The sequence below is a fragment of the Talpa europaea genome, assembly GCF_964194135.1.
Source record: "Talpa europaea genome assembly, chromosome: 7".
Classification (NCBI taxonomy): Eukaryota; Metazoa; Chordata; class Mammalia; order Eulipotyphla; family Talpidae; genus Talpa; species Talpa europaea.
Genome location: NC_140074.1, coordinates 57,176,495 through 57,191,295, shown reverse-complemented (window position 1 = coordinate 57,191,295; position 14,801 = coordinate 57,176,495). Strand labels below are relative to the sequence as shown.

Sequence of the window (14,801 nt, the reverse complement as noted above, 5' to 3'; positions counted from 1 at the left end):
GTAACCTTCCCAAAAAATGTAAAACTGTTGACTACAAAAAAAAAAAAAAAAAAAAAAAATTGAGGATACTGAAGGATAATCATACCATGGACACAACAGCAAAGCTTCCTAAAGATCCTCTTATTTCTCCCCAAAGCCTCACATTTAAGCTGGCTTCAAATTCTCCCTGAAAAACTCCAACCAGGGCTGTTCATATGGCCAACCTCCTAAAACTTCTCCATCTTTTTATCTTATTCCTTGAAAAATCCCAAGTATTTATCTGGACACACTCAAATTATAACAAAAAATAAAAGAAGTCATATGCTGAAAATGGAAACAATCTCTGGCAAGGAGATGGGAATTGTGAATTCTAAGAGCATATAGCTCTATATAGATATCTATCTGTAGCTGAACCTCAGACCAAAGATTTCCTTCCACAAATATGACATATGTTGCAAAGTTTTATGGGGAAATGAAAACCAACAGGAACATTTCAAAGATCATAACACCTGCATTAATTTGGTATCTGACATAAGATATTCTTGGCAGGTACTGTTACTACACACTTAAAAGTAATTGAACTCATAATTACTAACAGTGTTAGAGCTCTCATTCTTATTGGAACGTTAATATACAAATTCAAACAATTTTGTAGAAGGTATAGATAACATTATCAAATAATGAGGAGATGCTGCTGAGTGACTCATCTGTATAAACAGTGGTTATGTACGGAACAGTTTTGGGCATTACTTATATAGAATGCTCTTAATACAGAGGTATGGACTGAAGGGTGGTATTAGTTACACGAAGAATAAGTAGAACAAGCCTATGGTAAAGCCAGTCAAGGTCCAACAGAATATACAAACTGATAATGCAGAAAGAAGAAAATAAGCACTTTCCCCCTTTTCTCTTTCCAGTTCTAAGGACATCAAATAAAAGGTTGACTAATCATTACCTCAGAGGTCAGAAAGAGCTATCATGTACCAGAGAGGCCAGATTGTCCTAGGAACACACTCACCCGCTCTTCAGCTTCAGTCAGTACATTCATCGCTCTCATGTTGACATTTCGTCCTAGTTTCTCCTTCATTTCTTGCAACTTCTGAAGCCTCTGACCTGCTTCTTTGGGGTTGTTAGTTTTGAAATCATAGGCACTATTCGGTTGGCCAAAGAGGTGTTTCTCAGCATTAATCCAGTCATAATCTTTCAACATTTTGGATACCTAGCCACATACAACAGGAGAATCTATCATTGCTTATAAACCTACATTTAGAAACCAGTTTCTTAAATGTTTACTAATTCTAAAACACTTTGGAGAAAAACTGGACGGTAACTCATTTGAAAAAAGTGGGTTCATTTTTGACAGGAATGAGTATTTTTATCCTGAAATAGATTCAAATAAAAGACCAGAAAAAGATATTCTGTAAGCACAAGAGCCAACTGATAAAGAAATCCTTAAAGTATAGGTAACAACATCTCCATTAGAATGAAATATAAGTCAGATGAGGCACCTTGAGATTCTACCAAATTCAATCTATTGCTTGAGAAAAACTTGTGAAATTCTTACAGTAATAACTTATGACTTAGTAACAGATACCTAACAATTATTCCAGAATTAAAATCTTAAGTAAAAAGAACTATCCTGTATGTTGACGCCCCACCTATTCTTTTGCAAATGCACGTAATACACCTGATTAAACATTTCAAATTACAGTGCTTTGAGGAATACTTTCTTCTAGAACTGTATGGTTGTCACTGCTATAATTCAATCCTTCTCAGTTTGTTTGTCCTTATTAAGTCTATGGACATGGTCTCACCTCCAGGATCCAAAATAAAATTATCAATTTTAGGCTTAAGTTCCTTTCTAGTCCATGAGCAGTATTTCATAAACTGTTTTAAAGAATCCTTGAATTTTGCTGTCCCCTTGAAGTTCCTCTTTTTACTCTTTTCTTTATAAATAAAACCCCCAAGGAATCACTAGTACTAGCCTTTTCAATGACCAAAAAAACTATAGAGTAATGTTAGTACTGATAATATTTCAGTGAACCCACTAATACTAGGCTAGTAGGTTAATGCAGTCATTAATAAATGTGTTTTAAACCAAGCAATAAACAGGCAGTCAATACTCTTGTAGAGGTAGAAAAGATTGTTTTGAAGTTAAACCTAATTTTTATGATGCTAAGGAAAGATTAAAAATGCACTGAACTGTTATACAAACTTAAGAAAACTATGGGCCTCCCTGGTGGCGCAGGGGTTAAAGACACAGCACTATCAAGCTATCTCCAGCCATGGCAACATGCGTTTGATCTCAGGCCAGGGAGCTAACCAGACCTCTCCTGTCTTGCCAGCTGCTACCCTCAGCAGTGTATTTCAGTACATCTGTTCTGCTCCCTATGGTCTCTGGTGAATCCTCTCACCCCCTCAACTCAGACCTACACCCCAGTTCTTGTATGCATAAATAAATCTTTTAAAAAAACATGACAGATGAATTACTAAAACTATACATATACATACCAATGAGTTTCTGCAAAAGCATGTGTTCCCTTTAAAATATTTAAGGGCCAGTGATACATGGAAGAAACTATTAAAAACAGTGACATCAGATTTCAGATGAGGCATCAAAAATTGACAGTACTGATCTTCATAATATTCTAAAGTCAACTAAGTTCTTATTTTACAAGTTGAGAGTATGTGTTTATCTGAATTCTAAGTTCAACATTATCATTACTAATTCATTAGTAATTCTATAACTTGTAGTTAGGATTAAATAATTAAAATTAAATACAAAACATTAGTGAGTGTCATTTGGTGAAAACAGGTACTGTTGAATAACAGTTAACACAGTTGTCTCAAAATTATTATAAGCAGTACTTTTGCCATTTATACTGAGTGCTTCATGGAGCAGTTCATATTTCAACCCATAAGCAAAATTTTGATTAATGGTAAAAATGAATAATACTACATACCTTTGCAGCAGCATCCTCAGCTTCCCGCTTATGTTTGCTAATGTTGTGGTCCAGTTCCTTAATTTTAAGCTGTGCATCATTGTTTTGCTCTTTATGTTTTGCCACTTCTGTATATTTAGCTTTAATCACGTTATCTTGGGCTGTTATTCCTTCTTTTTGCTTGGTCACCTCTTCTTGAGCTTTATTTACTAATTCCTAAAATAAACAGTATAGTAAGGTAATAAAGATATATTTAGTTCACTGAGAGATCATTTAACAGACTTCTGGGCAAGACAGCAATGATTACAGGCAGATGGTCACCTAACCCTCTCCATTTTTATGTCCTCATTAAAATGTCAGTGAATTTACATATAGGAGAATTCAACTGGCAAAAAAGGGGTGGGATGTAGTGTTCATACTAGAAGCAACAAGTTTCCACTGGATATAGTGTAAATGGACTCAACCGGAGAGAGAAGGGACTACTAGGTCTCTCAGAAAAGTGGAATTTCTGAGTAGTTAATGAGATACTCTTATGCACCACCCCAAATGACATCTACCCAGGAGGGGCAAAGAACAGGGGTAAAAGTAAAGTAGGCTGGAATTTGTTCTTCCTCCTCTCTGTAGATACATGGACTTTACGAGCAACAACAAAAGGTCACAGCATTTGGTCCTATCCCAGGGGGTCAAAACAGAAAAGATTTTTTTGTAGAATAGATTGGTGATATGTCCCTTTACTTCATCCTAGATCTTAAAAAGTTCTCTATCAACTCACACAGTTGTCTAAGACAAACCAACCAACCTAGCTCAACTCATATTTAGATTAGAGAGAAACGAAGCAGAACTGTGAGAAATACAATCTCCATATGTGATTGAAAGCACCAGTAACAACTTGGGAATTTTAAAGGTATTCTCATTAGGAAAAAATAATTTTGAGCAATAAAAACAACTAATATTACGATTAGATAACTGAATGAGCCCAAAGTGCTTTAATTACTTTATAATGTTTGTATCATAACAAGTCTTTTTCAGAAGGAAGATAAAAATCATTTCATTTCTCTAAATACTAAAGATTATTTAGTTGTTTAAATCCTTTGAAGACTAAGAAAGTGAAAAGTACTCTGGGCACATTAACCAAAGGAAAAATAAGTTTATTAACTAACAAAAAGAAAAGTTTATAATACTCGTATGTCTAAATGTTAAAGATTGCACTGCAAGTGTAACTTATAATCTGACATTTAAGATTGAGCAGAAATGTTTTAATCTTGCCTCTACCCAATGAGATGGCCATTTCTTAATGTCTTCATAGTCTCCTTAGCTACTGTTCGCCACAAAGAGAAATTACAATGTAAAGCCTCAATGAAATACCTTTAAAACTAAGGGATCCATGTTAGTGTTAATATTAAGAAGGGAGTGGTTTATTTTCCCCACTCCTCTTTAGAAGCACAACAGCAATACATAATGCCTATGAAAGAAAAATGGAGGAAGAATAAGATGAAAAATGTGAGAATAGAAGAAAAATCAGGGAAATTAGATATTTTAAAAATTTACTTTGGAGGCAAAATTATCAACTGGCAGAAAAAGAGAAAATTTAATGCAATACAAAAGGAAGAATCTTCCAAAAAAGACATCTGCTATTAGTAACAATGAACTATTAAAAACAATTATCTCAAGGGGAAAACATAAAATAGACAACGAAAGGCAAAAAATTCAGCTCTGATGTGGGTAAATGACATGTCACTGTTAGTTATATGCATTCAGTTACACGCAGAAACTGTCTCTAATACAGACGTACGTTAACCTGCAGATGGCAGAACATCTCCACCACACGAAAGAAGCCCCCGCAGTCCCAAGCCCGCCCCTCATGTTCCTGACTCCCCCACCAGCGTTGTGAGTTGAGCAGTGGGGACACAGGAAGGCTTCATATGCAGTCCCGACGTACTTCTCCAGCAGCCCGGCCTGCGCGGGGCGGCCACTCGTGCAGCTTCCAGGCATGCCAGTGGGTACTGCAGCAGGTCTGGGGGCCGGGCACCCGCCTGTGCCCACACCTGCGTCCTTCCCAGCTGGGTCTGTCACTCGCCCTGCAGGCGGCATGGGGCTTCCACATGTGTGCTATGTGGTCGCCTGCCTCCGTCCTCCCGCCAAGGGCTGTTCCCTGTTCTGGATTTTCTAGTTTACCCCGTAAGAACAGTGCAAGGCTGATTATTATTTAAACTTTGCCTATTCAAAGGACTCTAGTTTATTCTTTCCTGAGTAGACCCTGACTGAAACAATGAAGCAGTATTTCAGGACTCTTTCTGGATCAGTAATATTCATGTTCACCTCTCCTCAAAAGTACAGATGGAGACCACTAACCTCAAACATTAAGATTTACTTAAATTGGAAAAATTGCAAATGTTACCTTATTTTTAGCCACCTCAGCAGCCATTACTTCAATCTGACCTTCATAGGATTTGATGGCTTCATTTACAGCTTCAAGTTGTTGTTTATAGGACACATGCTCTCGCTTGAGCTCTTCTAGCTCCAGAGTGATAGCTTCAACTTCCTATAAAAAAAAAAAAATGCAATGTCTGGGCATGATTTGACTATGAAAACAAATATATCCATGTCAACAAAAGGCAATTAAGACACACAGCTCAATTACTCAACCACAAAGAGCACATGTAAACTGCTTCCCCTAAGGGGAGGGGGAAAGGTATTTTTTCTCCCTATACTTAAAAAATTATGACAAAAGTGGGTAGGATGTTTATGTGTTTAAAGAATTCCGTAACTTAATTCTTCTATCCTTTTGCAGATCTTCCGCAGTTTAAAACAGGGCCACTTCCTGATATACCCACTGGAAGTTGAAGACATCACAATCTGAAATAGCCGAGGGGAGCTACAGCATCACCAGAGTGTCATGCTGTGGGTTCCATTGAGTGCATACTGCTGTCACACCACAATCCAACAGGAAAAGCCTAAGTCGAGCCATAGAACCATCTAAAATTGGGACTGTCTTATTTCCATAAAGGAAAACAAGAGAATGATGCACAACAGATGAGTACAGGTAAACAGTTTTTCATTTTTCTTTTTTCTCATTAGGTTCTTCAGACTATTAAATACTTTTCATGTAGTTATTTAATGACAGAACCATAAAGCATGTTATAAAAAAAAAACTACTAAGAAAAGCAGATTTTAAGTGAAACTGTATGAAACAGTGAGACTAGTGATTCAGAATCTTTACACTGAAAACTTTGGCACTATTTAAAAGATATCAGCTATAGTCAGATTACAATTAGATAGCATTCTGCCAATATAACATGCTTTTTCTTACGTCATTCTTTTACCACATACATTCACATATTAAATAGAAATGTCAGTGCTGATATGGACCTAACTACACTGCATGACCTAAAGCTTTGGTCTACTAGAAGGAAACATTTGCCAAAGGCAGCTTTGCTTTTTCTATAGTATTAGCAAGTTAGTGCCACCCATACTCACAATTACCACACCCAATTACAGGGCTCTCAGACAAGAGTGTATTTTAAAATTTAAGAAATAAATTATGCACCTTACAAGAAGCAAACTTTGTTTTTAGTTTCTATAATAAATAAGGTCAACCAATGATGCTTTATCACCCTCAGTATTATGTTGATGTTAAAAGACTGGTTCCATTTCAAAAATGGTTATTTACCTGTTGCTTTTCTTTCATTTTCTTGCTAGAAGCATCTGCTTTTGTTTTGGCACAATCAAGCTTTTTCTGAGCATCTTTTAGTTCTTTCTCTCTCTCAGCTTCTGCATTTTTCATTTTATTCTCCAATACTTCGTATTTTTCTTCTGCCTTTTTTTTAATTTCTTTGGTGTTTTTCAATGTCTCCTCACTTTCCTCTGCATCACAAGGTAGGCAAATGTGACTATAGATAATGGCTTATAAATTCAATTTTTAATAGTAAAATGCCTTTAAAAGTCAAAGACTCCAACTTTATCCTGGAAATGGTATGCTGACACACAGAGCCATACATAAATTACCTAAAAATCTGTCAAGAAATTAACAAGGTAACTTTAGCCATAACTTATTAAAAGGATGACAACTCGTTTTTCAATATACCTGCAGTTTCCTAAACCAGAATTGAGTATAACAACTAATGCATTATTTCATTATTTTAGCTGCCAAAAAGCTTACAAGTAATTTCATAAACAAGTTTACTTTGTGTTCTTATTTATTTCTATTCAGAGAACCCCCTTATTAGAGAAATACTGAGAATGTATTTTAGGAAGAAGCACAGGAAAAGTTCTCTAAAATCACAAAGAAAATAAGAACAAGCATGTTAGTGTTAGCATCTAGAAACAAATATAATCCTGAAAGTCATGACTGTCCACGTTCCTATACTACTTTTCATTGTGGAACAAAAATATTAGGCTAATAACCTGTAAGATACGCCAACTCTTACATAAAAACAATGGAAACAAAATGAGTAACTCAAGAGAATCATGGTAAAAGAAACAAATGGAAAATTCACTGAAAGAGAAACTTGAAAGGTTCCATGAAACTATAAAAATAGACCCCACACTTCGACAGCAACCAGGGAAATGCAAATTAAAAAGCTAAAAGGCTGTTTTTTCACAACCATAAGATTAGAGAGAATTTTAAGTCTGGAAAGGAAAAGATTTAGGAAAATGAGACTTTTCATATGCCATTGGTAAAATGCAAAACATCATGCTAGATTCTTGGAAACTGCATCTTGAAAGGAAGTCGATAAAGGCATGTTCTCAATGTCCTTTTGTCAACTTCTTGCTGGGTTTTTCCCTCAACATTACAATGAAACAACGTTGAACAAACATTCTAGATCTGCTGTATAGTGGTACAATGGGCAGAACTCTCATAATTTGTACTAAGAATTAAATAACTCAAATGAATATGAGGTTTTTGTAATACCATAAGTGAGGACATCAGCAGAAACAGATTAAGCACAGACTGTTTTTATCTTACCAATAATTTTTTTAAGAGCATCTAATTCTTCTTGTTGCTTGTGATAAGAGCTTTGCTGGAGCTTCGTTTGTAATAAATCTGCCTCCTCAGTTTTCATCTCCCATTGCTGCTTCAGTTGGCGGTATCTGAGAGGTTTATTATAAATGACAACATTTCAGATGTTTGCGTCATTCAAATTACAGAATCTTAACTATAACAGACTCACAATAGAAGGTATTACTGGTAATAAGTAGTTTTGATGACTCATTTCAGGGGCATCAATTAAAATGAAGTCTGATTTGGTCACTATGATAAGCAACACTAAATGACCCAGATCCATGGGAAGTATTTAGTCATATTTTTGGAAATTCTTGAGCTAATTCAGGTGAAGTGAAATTTTAAGTTATAAATCACAAGGTAGTGTGTTCATAATTTAAGGGGAAAAGCAAAAAACAAGCAATTTAGAAAACAAATACTCCTTTAAGTGTTATTACCTGAGACTATTTGACAGCAATGAAAAATGAAGTTAAAATTAGTTTTAAATTTGTTTTAAAATGTGGAGCATAGAACTTTGAAAAACAATATAACACATTATCTTAATATGGTCCATAGAAGAATGCCTTTAGTTGACCCTTCCAGTGTTCAAAATCTGTTTCCTTTGACCTAAATTCCACAATTAATAAGAATGCTAAAAATGTATTAAAATTTTCAATTTAATTTTCTTTTACAGTGACTTAGTACCATAATGCTGAAAACTGAAACCAAACATTTTATTATCTCAATTTCCATTTACCATCTTCAGAGGGAATAAAAAACAATTAAGATTAAACTTCTAAATAATGTATAGGTATGGCATTTATACTCCTGAAGCTTTTAAAGCAAGTGCAACTTTCCTCCAGGATAACCACATGGTTAATTCACTCAAAACTTTTAAGTGTTTATTCAACAGCTGTCTTCTCAGTGAGCTTTCCCTGACCAGCCAATCTGAAATTCTCCATCTCCTGCCCTGGGTAATTCATTATCTCCTACTGTTTTATCTTTTTAGATCTTAGCATTATTTAACATGCTTTACCAATTTAACTTTTGTCTGTTCCTCCTAACCCTATGAAAGAGATGATGAATGTCTGAGTCACTGCTGTATTTACAGCACCTCTATAAGTATCCAATAGTGAGTAATGTTACATAATAAAAGTTAAACAGCATATCCCAATTTGAAAAAAGTTAAATATGAAAACAGAACTACTGTTGAAAGGTATACATACATATATATTCATACCCCCCACAGAAGACATGTAAGGAAACAATTTTATCAATGACTTTCTGGCCCAAGATACTTTTTTTTTTAACCTCCTATAGAGAACTGATCAATTATTATGCTGCTAAATGTAGATGCCTGATTGATGTTACATTGCATCACATCCTTTCAAATCAAGAACTCAAGTATCCTCTGATACTCTATCTAAGGGATTCCCCATGAATCACAGCAGAATGTTGCGAGTATAATCTCAGGAGGGAAAGGAGAATATTTGGCTGATTTTATTCTTTTGCTTAAATCAGGAAAAAAAAAGATATGTGATAAACAGATTACCAAGTCAATGTTTTCAAATACTCTAAATAAAGCCAAGCATATCATGAAAGTCGTACGTTGTATTTCTTTAGAAGTAAATGTTCCTTCATTTCCTATTGTGCAAACTTTTGTCTCCACTCCTCCTCCCTCCCAAAAATCTACAATCAGCAGAAAGAAGTCTTACTTTTCTGCAGTGTTTTTAAGACCTGCTAATTCCTCTTCTAGAGACTGTAGTTCATTCTCCTTGCTTCTCAGCTCATCTTGAACTTCTTTGAGTTCTTGAAACTTGGTTAAAATAGAAGCTGCCTGAGATCGAGCACCTGATGGTAAGAAATTCAAACAGGCCTTAAACATTAAGTTACTAAATTATTTAGTAAACAATAAAAGTTATCACAGAATTATACTTTAATTCAGCACTGAATCTTTTACAATGATGTTACTAAAGCCACAGGGTTTCTCACTTGAACCTTAAGAAATACAAACAGGGCTTCCACGGTGGCGCAGCGGTTGAGCGCTGGGTTGCGAAGCTGCCCGCGGCCTCTGCGACGCCGGTTCGATCCCCGGCTGCTCCCCGGCCACTGGAGGAGGGTCCCACATGGCGCGCAGACCTCTCCTGCCGCCCGCTGCTCCCCTCAGCAGTGTACTTCGGTCCTTCTGCCTGCTCTGCTCCCCGCTCTGGCTCTGGTGAATTCTCTCACCCTCCCGCGCTTCTGACTGTACCCAGTGCATGTATAACCAACCAACCAAACAAAGAAACAAATAAATAAAACATGCCTCTATAAAAAATAAATAAAAAAAAAAAGAAATACAAACACCATCTATGTCTACCGGGTCCATCCCTCCTAGGTATCATTTTTCTCACTACTAACCCTGGACTTAGCCAGGTTAATTCACTCTGGCCAGTAAAATGGAAAAATACCTCTTCTGAAAAGAAACTTTAAAAAGGTATCTTTCAGGCCTCCCTGGTGGCATAAGGGGTTAAGTCTCAGCCCTATGAAGCTAGCAGCCAGGAAGGTAATCACACAGTGCAGCAATGTATCTCCTGTCTTGCTCTCTGCTACCCTCAGCAGTCTTTCAGTAGATCCACCTGTTCTGCTCACCACTATGTCTCTGGTGAATCCTCTCACCCCCACCCCCCCCACACACCTCTGCCCTACACCCCAGCTCTTGTGTGCATAAATAAATAAATCTTTAAAAAATAAAAAGCATCTCTCCATTCATAATCCAAGGAAATCAGATTTAAGATAAGGTCTAGCTCTACTTTATCATGGGTTCCAGAAAGAGAATAACCTGAACTAGATACAACTGACCTACGGTAATGATGCGCAAAATGTGGGAGCTTTTTGTTACCACAATCGTCTGGCAAGTTAATTAAAAGCAGAGGTGTTATGCTGTCAAGAAAATGTTATAGGTTTAATGATAGATTAATAAGATACAGTGACATATTTGCTGCCCCTCTAAGTACAGATTTTGAAAGTATCAAAATCAGTGAAATAAACACCTACTCATTTGATATTTACAGAAAAAAATTTTACAATACTAGCCACCTTAAGTTGTGTAGTGGAGAACTTGATCATGAGATTCCTTTTGCTTACTTAATGTCTTTCCAGGCCAAGAAAACAATAGTTAACAACCTAACAGTACACCTCAAGAATAAGAAAAGAACAAATGAAGGGCCTTCCCAGTGGCGCAGTGGTTGAGCGCTGGGTTGCGAAGCAGCCTACAGCCTCTGCAGTGCCGGTTTGATCCCCGACCGCCAGGCGAGGGTCCCACTCAGCGCGCAGACCTCCCCTGCAGCCCGCTGCTCCCCTCAGCAGTGTACTTCATCAGTCTGCCTGCTCTGCTCTCCCCTTTGGCTCTGGTGAATTCTCTCACCCTCCCGCGCTTCTGACTGTACCCAGTGCTTGTATAGAAAAGAACAAATGAAGCTCAAAGGTAGAAGAAAAGAAAGATCACAGCAGAAATAAATGAAAGTCTAGAGAAATAGAAAAAAAAAAAATCACTGAAAATAAAAGCTGGTATCTTTGAAAAGACAAAATCTTTACACTTACCAAAAAAAAAAAAAAAAAAAAAAAAAAGGACTCAAAAAAGTAAAATCAGAAAGGTATTTTCCTGATGCTGGGGGGGTGGGGGGTGGGACTTAAGAAACTACTACAACGATTGTCAACAAATTAAACAACCTAGAATACATTGATACATATAAGCTTATCAGGACTGAATCATGAACAAATAGAAAATCTGCACCCACCAGTTACTAATAAGGAGAAAACCAGTTTAAAACCTCCCAACAAACAAAAGTCCAGGACCAATCAGCTACATTAGTAAGCTGTACCGATATGCAATTAATTATGAACACTATTCCTTCTCAAACTTCAAAAAAAATAGAGGAGGAACTACTTCCAAATTCGTTTTTACCAGCCCACCAATCCCCTGATACCAAAACCAGACAAGGACATCACATATCACAATTATAGATTATGAGTAAAAAAAACATGGAAAGATCCTGAGTAAACAACCAGTGATGCGAGGCTACTGAAAGTTCAGGTCCCAAGCATGCTGAGGTGGCTAGGGGTGTTGGGGCATGTGCAGACCTGTCTAAAGTCAAAAAGAAAATGAAACCACACTGGAACAAGTCTCACCCAGAATTGAAATTCAGCCAATCACCACTGACAAACTTTCTGTTAATCAGAACTGCAATGACTGAAACCTACTTGGAATAAATTGACTTTACCCTTTCCCTTTTTGCCGATGTAACAGTGAATCTTTGAATCTGTATACATACTTCTCCCCCTCCTAACTACAGTTGTGAAGCTTTTTACTGTAATACTAGAGCTGTAAAGCAAGAGCTGTAACACTCCTAAGACATGAGAGCTGTATCACTTCTGTGACATACAAGCTGTAACCCTATAGCTATTAACACTGTTGCTGGAACTTGACCAGCATTCTGCACACAGGTCAATATTCCTGATGAGATACAAAAATCCTCAACATATTAACAAACTGAAATAAAGGATCATACACCATGATCAAGTGTACTTATTCCAGGATACAAAGATACTTCAACATTCACAAATCGGTGTGACAACCGCATTAAAAAAAACACAAGATAAAAATCACAATCATCTTACTAACTGCACAAAAAAAAAAAAAATTGACAAATTTCAACACACATTTATGACCAAAAAACTCTCTCATCAGGGCCTCCTTAGTGGAATAGGGGTTAAAGTCTCAGTGCTATCACTGCCTCAGCCTGGAGTTCCATCCCCCGCCAGGGAGCTAACCCACATTTGGCACAGCAGACCTCTCCTGTCTCGCCCACTGCTCCCCTTAGTAGGGTATTTCAGTAAATCCACCTGTTCTGCTCCCTACTCTGTCTCTGGTGCATCCTCTCACGCTCCCCTCCTCAGAACCTCTGGTCTATACCCCAGTTCTTCTATGCATAAATAAAATAAATTTTTTTAAAAAGTTTTAAAAAAACTTATCAAAATAAGTACAGAGGGAACACACCTCGACATAATGAAGACCACATATGACAAACACACAGACAACACCATACTCAAGAAGAGCGCTTTTCCTTTAAGATCAGGACTAAGACAAGGATGACCACTTTCACCACTTTTACTCATCTTAGTAATTTAGTAATGGAAGTCCAGTCAGACTAATTAGGCAAGAAAAAGAAATGAAAGGCATACAAATTACAAGAAATGAAAAATGTCACTATCTGCAGATTACATATTATAAAACCCCTAAAAGACTCCACCAATTAACTATTAGACTAATAAATGAATTCAGTAAAGCTGCAGTATACAAAAATCAATATACATAAAACTGGTTGCATTGCTACAGACTAATACTGATGGAGGTTAACAGTAGAAAGGTTGGAAAGAAGGCACCACAAGAAGAGAGACCAGGCTCACACAATGCTGGTAGCTGGAGGTAGAGGTAGAGGTGGTTAACATAGTCATTAAAACAGCTATCAAAATGAATATTCCTTAGGTGCCAACGGCTACCGCAAGTATCAGAGAGCTATACAAAATATCACCAGTGCAAACCAGAGGTGGGGATATGGAGATTTGAGGGCCATTGTAGAAAATCATTGGTCCTTAGAAATCAACCCAGCCACACCCTAGAAGTAGTTAGGCTAATGAAAGTTAACTCCACAAAGGAATGAGCCCCTACCAAAGAGAATACTTTGTCCATGCAATTTCTGTACTGGCATGAGGCAGCAGCCCATCTGCCAGCCTGTGCCTATGCAGGTGTTCCTTGTGACATCATTCTCTCTGCAGCAGCTCTCCTGCCCACCTCTGACCATGCCAGTGTTTCTCTTCACTGACCTCCTCCCTTTGCAAAGGATTAGAGGTAGCTCTCCTCCCCACGGCTGCTCGCCTGTAACTATGCAGGTCTCTGTTTTAGCAAACCTGTCCCTTTCAGGGGCAGCTCTTTCTGCCCCTGTGTCTGTGTAACCATTCTTTATTCTTTTTCCCCCTTTATAATAAACTTGCCCTTCTGGATATAACTAACACCTCTGTGTCATGGAGAAACTCACCTGGAAAACTCACTGGTGCTACTGAAAGGGGAATGCTGGTAAAACTTCCCAGAGTTAAACCAAGGACCCCACTCTCTGAAACCAACAGCTCCAAAATAGATTTCAATACCAATCAACCGAAAAAGAAATTAAGTAAACACTCCCTCTTACAACTGTATCAAAAAGAATACCTGGGAATAAACTTAACCAAAGTGTTCAAAGACCTGTATGCTCCAAACTATAAGACATTTATGAAAAAAACTGAAAACAAATAAATGTAGGTATTACATGCTTATTAATTAGAAAAATTCATATTGTAAACTGTCCATACACCCAAAGCAATTTAGATCCAAAGCAAAAGCAATACAATCCAATGCAATTCTCATCAAAATTCTGATAGCACTTTTCACAGAAAGGGAGCAAATAATCAAAAAAAATTATATGGAACCATAAGACCCCATAGTCAAAGCAAAGTTGGGGAAAGACAAAGCTGGAAGTATCATAGTCCCTAATTTCAAACTATATTACCAAGCTGTAGTAATCAAGACAGTACAGCATTGTCATAAAAGCACAGATCAATGGAACAGAAGAGAAAGCCCAGAATGGAGCCATATACAATGGAGAAAGAGCAGTTTCTTAAGTAAATGGTATTGGGAAAATTGGACAGTCAGAGTCAAAAGAATGAAACTTGACCACTCTCTTACACCACACACAGCAATTAACTCAAATTGGCGTAAAGGCTTAAATGTAAGAACTGACACCATAAAACTCCTAGAAGAAACGTAATTGGTAAAAGTTCCTTGACACTGGTTTTGGTGATTTTTTTGGATCTAATACCAAAAC

General features: G+C 37.1%; 1 protein-coding gene across 1 annotated transcript in view; it reads right to left on the bottom strand.

Annotated features, from left to right (window-relative positions):
* SMC2 (structural maintenance of chromosomes 2) overlaps nt 1–14,801 on the bottom strand; it is a gene marked incomplete at both ends in the record, with an annotated part of 51,346 nt that overhangs the window by 8,319 nt on the left and 28,226 nt on the right. The window contains 6 exons of the mRNA XM_084239046.1: nt 998–1,198; nt 2,943–3,137; nt 5,320–5,463; nt 6,592–6,785; nt 7,888–8,012; nt 9,618–9,753. Of these exons, the coding sequence (XP_084095172.1) occupies nt 998–1,198; nt 2,943–3,137; nt 5,320–5,463; nt 6,592–6,785; nt 7,888–8,012; nt 9,618–9,753 (995 nt within the window). The remainder of the gene's footprint in view (nt 1–997; nt 1,199–2,942; nt 3,138–5,319; nt 5,464–6,591; nt 6,786–7,887; nt 8,013–9,617; nt 9,754–14,801) is intronic.